The sequence below is a fragment of the Sitophilus oryzae genome, unplaced genomic scaffold (assembly GCF_002938485.1).
Source record: "Sitophilus oryzae breed Bouriz unplaced genomic scaffold, Soryzae_2.0 scaffold_829_pilon_pilon, whole genome shotgun sequence".
In the NCBI taxonomy this organism is placed as follows: Eukaryota; Metazoa; Arthropoda; class Insecta; order Coleoptera; family Curculionidae; genus Sitophilus; species Sitophilus oryzae.
In genome coordinates, this window is record NW_022147449.1 from 646,186 (window position 1) to 661,054 (window position 14,869).

The 14,869-nt window shown below is 32.7% G+C and overlaps 1 protein-coding gene across 1 annotated transcript in view; it reads left to right on the forward strand.

Annotated features, from left to right (window-relative positions):
• Positions 1-14,869, forward strand: part of LOC115889686 (transcription factor Sox-8) — a 58,757-nt gene that overhangs the window by 20,097 nt on the left and 23,791 nt on the right. Inside the window, exon 2 of the mRNA XM_030909744.1 lies at positions 10,248-10,394. Coding sequence (XP_030765604.1) covers positions 10,248-10,394 — 147 coding nt within the window. The remainder of the gene's footprint in view (positions 1-10,247; positions 10,395-14,869) is intronic.

Sequence of the window (14,869 nt, forward strand, 5' to 3'; positions counted from 1 at the left end):
AGGAACTGCAAGACAGGCCCTCACATCTCTTTTGCTAAAACCCTGTTTTAGTCACATACTTCTTTTTGCTAAACACTCTTTTGCTTTTGTTCTTCAACTCTCTTTTTACTCTTCAACACGTTATTATTTTTCACAGTTTCCCTCAGGGTAACTATTGTAATTAGTTTATCGTAATTAAAGTTAAGTTATATTAAAAAACAACAGTGTACATTAATTCCACACCCGAAAAGACCCTCAACAAGTTGGCCCTTCTGAAGAGGACCACAACAGCATTTATCTGGTTTTGTACTGTTCAGTTTTAATTTAAATTAGTCAAATTAATATTTTAAAACGGCTTGTTCAAAATTACTCAAATTTGGCATGTGTTTTCAGCATACCAGGACTTTTAAAAACTTATTTACGACTTCAAATATTTGGACATTTCAGAATTTGCATGGGATTTCCTATGTTTCCAAGGCCGATGCACCACCCGACAGTATTATTTTTAACAAATAAAATTAAATCACTACGGGAATATTTACTGGTCTTTGGAGTGTTGCCAAATATTCCATATTTTTTGCATTAGGTGCTACGCCAAAATGATTGCATATACAGGGAATTTCAAAACAAATACGAAAAACTTCAAGTGGCGATTCGTAAGCAAACATTAAGATTAGACCGTTATAGGAACTATCAGAAACAGAAAATAACCATCTGACTAACTTATCCGATAGACAAGCAGCACTAAAAGGGATCAACTCAGTAACCATCAATTCAAGAAAAACTGAACAGATTAGGCAAAAAAATAAAGTTCTCCTACTCTGCGTACCATCTCACCAAGGGATAGAGGTGATAGAAGGCAATGAAAAATAAACAATATAGCTAGAAAAAATCGAGCACTCCATTATCTGGACCAGAACCGTTCTGCTTCCCAAGTGCAAATCAACTTAAAGCGTAACTCAAGAACTGGGAAGACTCCATGTAACTGAAGAACTTGGAAGACTCCATCTGTAACCTTTATTAGGAGTCCCCCAACGGTCTAAGATACGGTAATAATATAGGGTTACAACGGTCAGAACAATCTTCGGATTGTCACGGGGATTTTAACAGGACACTGTCTCCTCAACGAACACCTCAATAGATTGAAGATAAGAAACAACGGCGATTCTGTGGGGAAAATGGGGAAGCATCAGAACCTCATCTCTGAGTGCTCCGAAACGACAACCATTCGTGCCATAAACTTTGGTACGACTGATATCGGAGATGGAGAACTAGCCTCTGTCAAGCCGTCTCAGATACTGGCTTTTGTCAAAGCCCTGAGACTGTATGATGGGAGATACACACTAGATCCACAAAAGAGACACAGAATATATCCAACCTAACCTAACCAAACCTCCCAAACATTCAACATTCTATATAAACGTTGGGTCAAAAGTCAGCTATTAGGGAGATAATGTACTAAAATGAAAAGCGATGAAATAATTTAATTATATGGAACTGCTATAATATGTATTAGTGCTAACCACAATATAACGTGAACCAGAATATCTGTCTTTCTTCATCTTTTTAAGTGGAAAGGGTTGAAACAATTCTTATTAATTATTTGGGTAGAGCATGATGGCCGCCATGATGGCCACAACTGCAGATAACTTCTAATTTGGTTGAGTTTAATTTCATGTTTTGTCCTATGGTTACTCCGAATTTCTAGTTTTTCGGGATTAGTTCGGCATGTGACCTAATTTTTTGTGTTTTTGTACTTATAGACTGATATAGTTTTTAGTATTTTATTTTTAATCATTTAATAATTAGTAGGTAGTTAAGTTAGGTAAAGTTGCAACTACTTGTTGGGAAGTCTAGTTGGCGGCTTTCGAATACGTAAAATTCGTATGGTATTTTTTGGTGAAATTAAACAAGACTAATTTAAGTATGTATTTATTATCTCGTAATGCAATTGAAAAAATCTACTAGTGTGACGGTCAGGCTCACATAGATATTTACTTTATTAATTAGGCATAAACAACTAAGCAAATAAGAAACGAATAGACGTACGGTGAGTAAGCCTGGGAAATAGATCGGAGAGCGAGAGGTATAGTTGCTAAAAGGTCGAATTTCACCGTTTAACGAAAGAAGGTGTTAACGATCGCCACTTAATCTTAAATAGAACAAAGCCGAAGTTTATTTGTCTGCGAGATTTTCTTTCTGTGTGGATGCTGTTTGAAAGTTTCCGACAAACCGCCTCAATTGCGGCATCTTGCATTCAAGGGTTCATGATTGAACCTGGGGGCCCGGGTGGCATTATGATTTTAAGGAAACTTCTCAAGCCTGAGATGGAATACCATAGGTTTGATGAAAATATAAATTAATAATTTGCAATAATTTTATTCGTAGGTAAATATAATTCCAATTTCTCGAATTCTATGAAGGTATCCAGTCAAAAATTTTTGTAAAGAGAGTCGAAGTAGTGAATAAGTCGATTGTTAAAGCTTTTACTCTCTTAATCTCTTCCTTGATTAGATTTGATTCTGTATTTAATAGTTCTTGCGCCAGTAACGAACGAAGCTTTTTTGACAATCTCTACTTTCATTGTTTTTATTTACTCTTTTTTTACTTTCAATTTTTATTTTTTTACTTTTTTTCATATCGCTTCTACCCACATACATGTGCCATATATCATTATGGACTGAGCTACTGATGAAAAAAGTCTTCTGTTATTTTCTTACGGCCTTTTTGCTAAGACTTTATCGTGTTTATTGTCCAATCTTTTAGTTTCTACTTGAAAAGTTTTCAGTTTCGTGCATGTAAACGATTGAAGATATTATACTCGTAGCTATCGAACTGTTTGTGCTACTTCTTACATTGCCTTAAATCGAGAAAATATTATGAGCAAAAGGTATTCTCCAGCATGGAGCGTCTTAAGCGCCCATCCTGAGCCGAGAAAAGATTTGAAAGCGTGTTAATTAAGGTAGGTTTGTTAATTGGCCCTAACGGCCGGGTCCGTTTCATCTTTTAAGTGTGTGCGCACACATACATACGTGCACGCGGCTCTAGACGTAATAGGTTTCGAAAGATTTATTTTATTGCGGAGCCACAACGTCCGACCGCTTGCTTTACTTCGTTTTTACCTATTATTTGTTTGTCTATACCAGTGATTTTTTTAACTTACCGTTTTTACTTTTTACTTTAACAGGGTATTTTCTATCCTCCTCTGACAATAGCTGTTCATTCTCCGAGGAGTGTATATCTACCTCCTACGAGGGTATACACCCTTCCACGGTTGGGTAGCGTTGTTACAAGGGCAAACATTTTTGTACTATAAATGGTGTCGAAATTGTACTTTTTTAAGTGGGATTGTACATTTTTGGTGCAAAAATGTGGGGTCATGTGATCTCTCTATTTACCTTTTTACCAAGTTTTGGTACATAGGGTGCATCCACACTATCCTAAAAACAGCGGAACGGCGTATTGGCTTAACGACCTTGAATCGATTTCCTGCAATTCTATTGGCTGAAATTTTTGCCAGGTGAATTTGACAGATAAAATTTCTGACAGATGAATTTTTCAGCCAATAGAATTGCTGGAAATCGATTCAAGGTCGTTACGCCGATACACCGCCGCCGATCCGCTTTTTTTAGGATAATGTGGATGCACCCTCACAGAATTATACACCATATGCTGTCCTCCTTTCACGCAGTTAAGCAGCTCTGAACTGTTCAAGAACGCGATACTCTCTCTCCATTCAATTGAGTCATAAAGTTCAGAACTGGTTCCGCGCCATATGGAGGCACCAGACTATCTCGCACAGCTCCTTTCAGAACCGTTCTGAGCAGCCCAGGGCGTAAAGCTCTGGAACTTGAAATTCGCAAATGGAGGACAGCAATACAGAAGCTACAAAGAGCTTTGAATAGCATTGGTTAAATGGGAACTAATTACGTGACGTCACGTTTGACATCAGGACACAATAGATCTCTAAGGTCGCAATGATTAGCCCCCCTCCTACTCACCGCACGGATATCAAACTTACCTTTGACATCCGTGCGGCTTTAACAGCATTTCAAGTGATGTATAATTCTGTGCCTCTGCTCCTAGCAACCTGCATTTCAAATCCACGCATCGCGTATCACCGTTCGTCTAAAAATATGTACGTGGGTTTAAGTATGGGTTAGTTTGGGTTTGAGAAGTAAGAATTGTACATTTTTTCTTGCAATTGTACCTATGTACTCCTTGACTATCAAATGTACCCAAAATAGTACAATTGTACCTATTGTAACAACACTGCCGGGTTGGGGTTTAGTGCTCCGTACCTTTTACAGTCAAGGCGCTTGTCTCCGGCTGAGGTACTCTTGAGGTTGTAGCTGGAGGATCAATCTCCATTTTCTCTCCCTCTTTAACTTGGCCTCTACTTAGACCTGTACCGGTGTTGTCCCGGATCTATAATATATAATCTCCTTCGAGTTGATGACTCGCCAACTCGATATTCTTAGATTGGAGTTCTGGCAAAGCTGTTTGTATCACCAGCTTTGCCAAGGTTAGTCGTTCCAATTTTACAGAGCCCTGCATGTAGAAGTAAGGGAGACGAGAATACAATGAGTTGCCTCTTGGTGCCCCAAGGCTGAGACCAGTAGAGGTCTCAACCAGTAGTAGTCGTCTATCTAGCCACGTAAGATATAAAGGTTTTTGATGAGGTTGTCTCCTCTTGGTCCGGGCGGTTAAGCCAAGACCCCCTACACCCTCTGCCCGTGATACATGACCACAGACAATAGCGGGTGCCTGGTATGACTTCGTACGAATCAATTCTTGTGCATTTGTAAGACAGGTATTGTTACAATACTGGACCCGTTTGTTTACTTCTTCTTCTTCTTATATCGTCGTTTCCCTTCGGAGGTTATTCTATTTGGTGGGGAGAAGTATCCAACAAATCCGAGATCATTAAAATTAATCCAGCGTGCAGCGGTTCTTCATTTATAAGTTGTGTAACTCACTCTACTTTGTTTTATTTATTTAGATATAAAAGGAGTCAAAAATAATTTGAAGAGTTGAAAATATTAAAAACGGAAATTGAAGTCTGAAAAAAATATTAACCTACCCGAATTATAGTAGGTACTTCAATTTTTCAATAAAATTATTTTTGAATTTTAATGCCAAATGGATTTTAGGTATATTAAATAAGAAAACTGATTAAATTTAAAAGAAGAAAAATGATGTTACACTTAAAGATAAAAATTGATATAAACCTTAATAATCAGCATTTTTTTAAAGGAATAATAAATAAATTTGATGAGAGATCTTTTTCAAAGTGACCGACAGATTATATATAGTTCTTTTAAAATAAATATTAATCATCGTCTATTTATATAAATATAATACTATTATATACAAAGTGGTTCAATTTAACAGGTTAAACACTTAAAAAATGACTAAGAAAGAAATTCTTACTTAAAAAATATTTTTTTTTAAAACTTATCTTATTTTGGTAGTTTTATAAATTATAACATTTACAGGATCATAAAAGTAACATATTTATACAGTATGTTCCTGGATTATCTTTACATGAGGAAAAACTTTTATATTATTGACATCTTGAGAAAAATGTATTCTTCATAAAAAAAATCTTGTTCTAAAATAGTAAATTTCGTTTAAACTTTTCCAAATTTCCATACTATTTTAGAGAAAATAAAAAAAACAATATACAGGATGCTACAAATTCGAGGTACGAGCATTGGTATCTCGGTAACCGTAATAGATACGAAGATGGTTAAATTTGGGCAAAGTTGCGCCTTGAGTTTTTTGAGAAAAACGAATTTTTTTGAATATCAATTTTATTTTTTCCTGTCCTGTTAGAAAATCAAAAAACTAACTGAACATTCTCATAGCCACTTTGTCAGGGCTATCTCACAGTATTTTTAGATTTTCAAACTATCTGATAATTTGTGTACATAGGCCAACTTAATTTTTTTAAATAAGGACCTGCATTTTTTATTTGAGATTTTGAAAGAATTCAGTCTCCTGAGGACAACGATATGCCACACTTTTTTTTTGTTTTAGATACTTTAACAACAACAAAACTTCAATTATTATTTAAAATAATTTCAAACCCGACTCTGGATTTTTAAATTATTTAACCTGATTATGTTCATCGCAACAATAAGGAAAATCGAGCCAAATGAAAGATTTAAATAAATAATATCCAGCTCAGCAATTTAAAATTAATAATATAATTTTTAATTTTTTTTGTGAATTTGAAATTTCAATGTATGATCTAATAATATGCATAATATTAATCCTAGTTGTTATTAATATATCAACTTCTACAAACAAATTTCTAAGGTTCTACATGTTCGAAAGGGTTTATTTAATACCACCCTCCCTATTGCACACATTTATTTTTCGTTCAATTTTATGTAATAGCCCTTTCAGCAGATCTTCTTCTTATACTTCCGAATGCATTTTGTACTCATTGTTGTAAATGTTGAGGTATATTGATTTCATTTTTACAAATGACGTCAATACACAGGTTCAGGAACTTCGCTGGCCATTATGCTGCTCCACCATTCTCAATCCATCTTCCGAGGAAATGATTTTATTGTTTATTTTATATTTATATTATTTATTTTATATTATTTTATTGTATTTGAATTTCCGTATTCAATGATTTATCTCACGTCATTATTCAGTTTTAAAACTCCTCAATATTGTAACAATTAATAGATTAAATATTTAAAAAAAAAACAGAGCCGGACTTGAAATTAGTTTAAATAAATTGTGTTCAAATTTCCGAAACAAAATAAAATATTAAGTTTGGCACATCACTGTACTCAGGAGGCCAAGTTCTTTCAAAATCTAAAATAAAAAATGCAGGTCCCTATTTAGAGAAATCAAGTTGGCCTTTGTATCTCACAAATTATCAGATAATTTAAAAATCTAAAAATAATGTCAGATAGCCCTAACGAAGTGGCTATGAGAATGTGCAATTAGTTATTTGATTTTTTAAAAACTAACGACAGGAAAAAAAATAAAATTGATTTTCCAAAAAAATTAGTTTTTTCCAAAAAAATTCAGCAATCCTTGAAATTTTTAAAACTTTTTTCATGGCATCTTGGTGAACATCCCATGGCGCAACTTTGCCCCAATTTAACTCTCTTCGTATCCATTACGGTTTCTGAGATATCAATGCTCGTACCTCGAATTTGTAGCATCCTGTATAGCCACTGATAATATATTTTTTAGCTGAATTTTTTCGTTATAAAAATCAAAACGCGTTTCTATGGTAATATAATTTCGTTTCCATTCTTTCATAGATTAACGTCATATTTTTGCTGTTTTCAAATGTTAAAGAAGCACAACATTTATTTAGATCAATGCTACAAAAATGTGATATCTTAAGAGCAGCAAAAATAAGACATTAATCAAAATTCTTGTTCTTTCAGCCATATTTTCATATTTTTTTTAATTTTTTCTAAAACGGTAAAGAAATTTGGAAACGGGATTAGCCATTTTAAAACAAGCAAAAATTTGTATCAAGAATGAGTTTTTCTCAAAATATCAGTGATAAAAAAGTTTTTGCCTTTGTAAAGACAATTCGGGGACATACTCTATATGAGATATTCTGTTAGTCTTAAGAGTTCATTTCACTACTCCAAAAAAGTAGCAAAATAAGTGTTCGGCATTTAACGTTTTATGACAGATAACATTTGTGGATTTATGTAAAACTGGTTTCGTAAATTAAAGATAGAGGATTATACTCTATCCGTATTGTAGCACATTTTTAGACAACTTCTTTATTTTTAAGATTTTGAAGGTCAAACAAAATATTTCTTGTGTTAAATATATTGTGTGAAAATAAAGACATAATTTAAAATTCTGTTACAATACGGAAATAGATTGAAGTTTTGTAATTACAGTGATATATTTATGATTTATATGGTTTTGTAACAAATTGCTCGCTATTTTAAGGCAAATGTTGAAGCTGTGCAAACTTTAATCAAGCCTTAATCAAAGCACGTGTGTTTGGAATTTTGGGTGTGGCTTAACACGACAGGATCGTGCTAAGTCTTAGGAAGATCCCTGAAATATATATTTCCTTCGACCACACACCCGCTTTACCCGACCCCTGAGAGAGACCTGAACAGTACAGCGTAATAATAGTCTCTTAAGATTTTACCTTTGCGATTTTTGGCTTATAACAACCTATTGCTAACATGCACCATGTGTTTGCTTTTATCTATATCAATTTAAATAAAAAAAAATTGATTATTACATTAACGCTGGATCACCCTGTATAAGAGTATGTGTACGGCAGATAATGGTAATTTTATGTTAGTCATTGCTTGCGATAAGAACTGGATCTTTCCCACTTAATTTTTCTAGAGTCAGCTGCAGATATGAAAGGTGATAGTTTAAGCAAAAATACTTAAGATACAATGTAACCTTAATAAGAATTTTCACTCCGAGAATTAATATACAGTGATTACCAAAAAGTTAAAAGTATTTGAAAAATTGTTTGCAAAATGTAAAAGATATAAAGGTTGTAAAATTCTGCGGGATCCTTATCTAAACAGTTAGAAACCATTTTATTCACAAGATACGCAACCAAAAATAGGTTTAAATGTTAATATATGGGAGACAGAGAAAGACGTAGGGGCGGAGTGAGATGAATGCGACCACCGTTTTGAAGTTGAAGATTGATGAATTCGAAACAATATCAGATTTAATAGTCGATGCAATCAGACCGCCGAGTCATGTTTTCGTAATTTTACAGCAGTGCATTTTTCAACGCATAAAATTAAACGAGTTATTGTTACACAATAATTTACTTTGATAGCATTAAATATAACCCCTCTTAAGATTTTTAAATAGTTACAATAACCTATCCCAATCCATTTACTCACCCATCTGTACATACAGCTTCACATGTTTCCATCATTTTTTAAATACTAATCTCCTGGTGGTTTAATAGACTTTAGATATGCATGTTCCCTTTAGTTGTTTTTTTTTTTGGTGATACAATATTATTTACAATTTTAGTAAAAACTTAAGGATTTAGAATTGACAACAATTTTACCTAAGCAAATGATTTAAAGTGAAATTTTATACAAAAATAGTGCATTTATGAAGGCATACAATCTGCACATGGTGTCGTTTGCCAATTCCATTAGATCCACTATGGTTTTCATGTTAGTACTGTAGTAGTGGGTCAGGAAACTGATGGGATTGACGGACAAAATCGTTTGGATATATTATTAATCAGAAGATGAAACTGCAGCATTCTATAAGAGCACGACAGTTTGGTAAATATGCGGTTCTTTGTACTTGGTAATTATAAGCCAAGAGCATTATGGAAGGTTCAGTCTCCAAGTTCTCACACTTTTTGAAAATGAGATGACTGGGGAACTTAGAGATCACAATAGATCTGGAGATCACAATAGATCTGTAAAGGTCGCAGCAGAATCGGACGATCGCCAGGATAACGATGGTATATAAGGGGTACTGGTCAATTGGCGAACATGCTACAAGAATGGGCATCCTTTTTAATAAAGTTTGCCGAAGCTGCAAGGACCCGAAAGAAAGGGGAACATACATTTGTGCATTGGGCTTTGTACGGGATCCGGAATCGTTTCCTCATATATCCTCAGAAGCTCCAGCTTCGTAGATTGTCGGGAAACGTAAAACGGAAGCTATTTGTTTCTTCAATGCAACCGAATGGTTACAAACATTTAACAATCCAATTGGGTCCCTAGGTATAGGATATCTCAAAAATTCCTAGGTATAGGATATCTGAGTGAGCTTGTTTTGTAATTTGGTATCAAAACGGCAATTGTGCTAATTTATTACCACATTTAAGCAACCAACAAACCAACCAGGCAAATAGCCATGCCAAAAAAATCAAATCTATTCTAGGTACTGCATAGACATTGCTATTGAGCATATTAAAACCAATAAAGCAGCACAAAACCAATCCGTGTAACAATAAATTTGAAATTTGAAGCGACAAAATTAGAGCACTAGAAGGAATCGGACTATTATATTATTTGTTCTTAGTTTTCTATATATTTTTTTTGAAGCTCTCATGTCTGCACTTCGTATATGTGTGATTTTTTAAAATTATTAACATTAATGGGATATTTTTTATCGAAAATAAGTTCGCAGCATAACCTGAGAGCAATAGAGTATTAGAATCTGCTTATTTGTAACACAAAAACACCAAAAGTATAAAATACAACTACTTGAGATAAATGGTAAAGTCTTATATTATTATTTTTTATTTATTACAGAGCTGCTTCTGATAAAAGGAAGTTGCACGTGAAGAGACCCATGAATGCTTTTATGGTATGGGCACAAGCAGCCAGAAGGAAACTAGCTGATCAGTATCCTCAACTACACAACGCAGAATTATCAAAGACACTTGGCAAATTATGGAGGTAAGTTTCATCAATAAGAATATACTATAGATTACAGCTAAGTAACATCTCATCACTTTCATTTGTCAAATCTTTTGTAAAACATTCTGATCAATAATGTCTTCAATATTATAATAGTTTTAATTTCTGGGGTGTTATCTATTCAAGTTTTGGTCAAATTCCATTTTGCTTAAAGCTTAGCCCGATCCTGTCGTGTTAAGATACACCTAAAATTCCAAACACACCAATGCTTTGATTAAGGCTTGTAGAGCTTCTGCATTGGCCATAAAATAGCGAGCAATTTGTTATAAAACCATATAAATTATATATCACTGTAATCACAAATCAATCTTCAATCTTTGTCGGTATTGTAACGGAATTTTAAATTATTTCTTTAATTTTGAGCAAATTTAGTGCAAACATAAGGTATATTTTCTTGATGTTTGACCATCAAAATCTTAAAAATTAAGATGTTACCTAAAAATGTGCTACAATACCGACATAGTATAATCCTTTATCTTTAGTTTTCTTCTTCATTTGTGTAAAAATACCTAGCCAGTTTTACATAAACCGTTAAATGCCGAACGCTTATTTTTCTACTTTTTTGGACTAGTGAAATGGACTCTTCAATCTTTCTTAAGGTATTAATAGGTATACTATCAAAATTATATACAGGGTTGTTCACCACATACGACACGGAGTATTTTAGCTAAACGAATAGATTTTTACAAATTGTAAGTTTTGTGTTCATTGAAGGACTATTGGAGCTACAATTTAAAAATATTTTTACAAGGTACAGAGTGTCCCAAATAAGTAAAAAATATTATAGTTGTATTTTTTTAAATGGAACACCCTGTATATTATTCTATTTTTGGATTATACGATTGAAATAAAGGTAAATTTGATTAAGGTTTATCACACTGAAACCTTACCGTTTTTGAGATATTTTCAATTTTATGAAATTGCAGTAAAAATTTTAAGGCTTCGTTTCTCCAAGGGTATCAAAGTTTTTAATACTAAATATTTACTGAAGATTATTTATTGATCAGATATTGTGCTGCAATAATAAAAAATTTACTACCTTATACAGAGTGTCCAAAAATTTATATTAAATAATTACTAGCTTTAAACGGAAATAACTTGTTTAATTTAAATGGAACACTCTATATATTTTAGGTGAATCAGATGCGCAATGTAATTGTCTATCAAATTGTATTATGCCATTTTTTACCCATCTCTTCAAGTTTTCGTAGAAAATGCATTTTCTTATAATTTAGACCTCATTTATCACTATACCCATGGAATATTGATATTTTAGCTTATTTTTAAAGATGTAACAAATTTTCAAAGGGTACAGATACTAATATTGTCGATATAGTTCGCTTATTTAATTAAAAAATAAAAAAAACTGTTTAATTATTTTTTGTTGAAGAGGACCAATTAATATGATCCCAGTATTTAAACTACATTAATTGACTGTTTACGTTGATTTATAATAATTGCTCCAAATACTAAAAAACTGAATTTTGTGTGTGTATTAGACAATGTGGTAAGAAGTAACACCTTCTAAATTTTATTTCATTTTTTGACGAATGCTTTATTTGCAAAAACAGAGACGTTCATTTTCATAACTTATTTTTATATTGATTTTTGAGCCAAATCCACATTTATTTAGAATACTTTATCAATTAAAACAATTTAAAAGTATGTAATTAACTAATTACAAAGATATAAATAGTTTTTTTTGTATACCAATGGGATTGCAATATTTACCACCTGTACATTTGCAACAGCACATATATGGTGCTTTAAAAAATCTGAAATGTCAATATTCCATGGGTATAGTGATAAATGAGGTCTAAATTATAAGAAAATGCATTTTCTACGAAAATTTGAAGAGATGGGTAAAAAATGGTGTAATACATTCTGATAGACAATTACATTGTGCATCTGCTTCACGTAAAATATATAGGGTATTCCATTTAAATTAAACAAGTTATTGCCGTTTAAAGCTAGTAATTATTTAATATAAATTTTTGAACACTCTGTATAAGGTAGTAAAATTTATATTATTGCAGCACAATATCTGATCAATAAATAATCTTCAGTAAATATTTAGTATTAAAAAATATGATACCCTTGGAGAAATTAAGCCTTAAAATTTTTACTGCAATTTCACAAAATTGAAAATATTTCAAAAACGGTAAGGTTTAAGTGTGATAAACCTTAATCAAATTTACCTTTATTTCAATCGTAGAATCCAAAAATAGAATAATATACAGGGTGTTCTATTTAAAAAAATTCAACTATAATATTTTTTACTTATTTGGGACACTCTGTATCTTGAAAAAATATTTTTAAATTGTAGCTCTAATCGTCCTTCAACGAACACAAAACTTACAATTTGTAAAAATCTAATCGTTTAGCTACAATACTCCGTGTCGTATGTGGTGAACAACCCTGTATAAGTTGAGAACAAATGCAACACATTCCTTATATGTACTTTTGTGACCAGCACAAGTTCTGTTAGATATTATTAAATATACAGATGCATCTACAATAAATTAATTTTAGTACAGAAATATATATATTATCTTACATATTAAAACTTGTTTACAAATATCATTATACATATAGGTAGGCCAACTATTATTAGAAAGATTTTCAAAAATACACTAGCGGTTTGATCAAAGGCAATAATATAATATCCATCGATTTGTGGGACAAAAAATACAACACTTTAAATTAAAAATGATTTATTTTTAGTTTAATTAAGAAATCCGAGATATTGGAGGTCAATGTGGGGTTATACAGATGCGTCCATATCACGGTCAATGATCGAGTAAAATCTCTCCTGCGTTGCCAGATAATACTCGTATTCGCCCTGAATCTGGCGACGTTAATTGATAACGACCATTTAAAATTTTCTTTTGTTATACATATGTACAGGGTGTAGAATAATGCATTGACATAATTTTACTAGTATACTCCTTACAGATATTTTTTTTAAATCTGAGTTTCTTTTTCGTCACCGACCGACAGGAAAAAAAGATCTCTTACAATTTTCATGTAGGTAGTTTAGTAAGTTCATTATATTTTATTGTAGTGTGTAATGTGTAGCTAAATTAATTTGACTTTTTAGCCTGTTTTTCTGTTCATATCTGTCTCTATACGACGTAAAACAAAATATTGTTATTTTGGCGCAACTTTAAAACATCCTGTACAATGAATTAACAAAATACAGAATTTAAAAGAAATTTTTTCATTAATGCGCATGTTTCTCGATAGACTGTTTTTTGGTTCATCTCGATAGCTTTCTTTTTATTGGAGATATTCGCCTTTGAAGAAGACTCAACTCATATTATTATTGTTTGTTGGTAGCTATTCTAGCAAAGGTGGTTTTGAGTCCAGAAATTAATTTCCTTTATGTTCAATTAAAGCAACAATAGCCGATACAACTTCTGAACTTAAAACTATCTGCTAAAGTAACTGCCAATAATACGACGGTTTTCTTTTATATTTTGCATAGTAGAAAAAAACATAACTAAAACAGTACATAACTCTTAAACACTATTGTTTTTCGAAGTATTCTCCACGAAGAGAAATGCAATTTTGCATCCGTTGAAACCAATTCTGAAAGCAGTTATTCCACTCTCTTATTGGTATCTTCAAAATTGTGTTTCTGACTTCATTTTCTAGTGACTGGAACCTCTGACCACGCAGTTCATTCTTAATTTTTGGAAAAGTAAAGAAGTCGTTCGGACTTAGGTCGGGCCTGTATGGAGGATAGTCCAACAATTCGATGTTTGCTTATTTAAAATCTCAATTGTTTTTCGAGCTGGGAACTGGGAACTGACATTGTCTTGGTGGAGCATTATTCGTTGTTGAGGGTTGGTTTTTTGACACTCAGCAATTACTTCCGGCATTCAAATAGAGATGTACCAATTAGCAATCATAGTTCTTTGATCTTGCAGAGAAACTGTTGCTCCATGACGTTGATCAGCATCTACGTTTTTTTGGATGAGTGTCTGATTGCCGTTGTTGGTGGACCTGTTATTGGATCTAAGCCTAATCCATCCACGTTCAAATTCTCTATACCAATGGAGAATTGTCGACTGATGTGGTGCTTGATGTTCGAAAACAGAAACCAACTCGACAAGTCATTCATGTTCAGACCACTATTTTCAAAAATTGTAAAAATTATTTAGCGAAAATTTTCTCGGTATAATTCCATTTTTCGACTGACTCGTCAACTTCAAAAATTCAGTTTAGGTACAGTCATTTAAATGAAGCCGTCTAAAACTTTGGCGTTAAGTCCACTAAAGATGACAAATAATTTTAACATTTTGATATATGTTAATAGGCGCCTACTATGTTTCTATATACAAAATATAAAAGACAACCCTCGTAATAACATGAATTTTTAATACATACATACATACATACTGCCATTACTCGCTGACGAGTATTTGACACGCATCAGAAGATGGTCACGC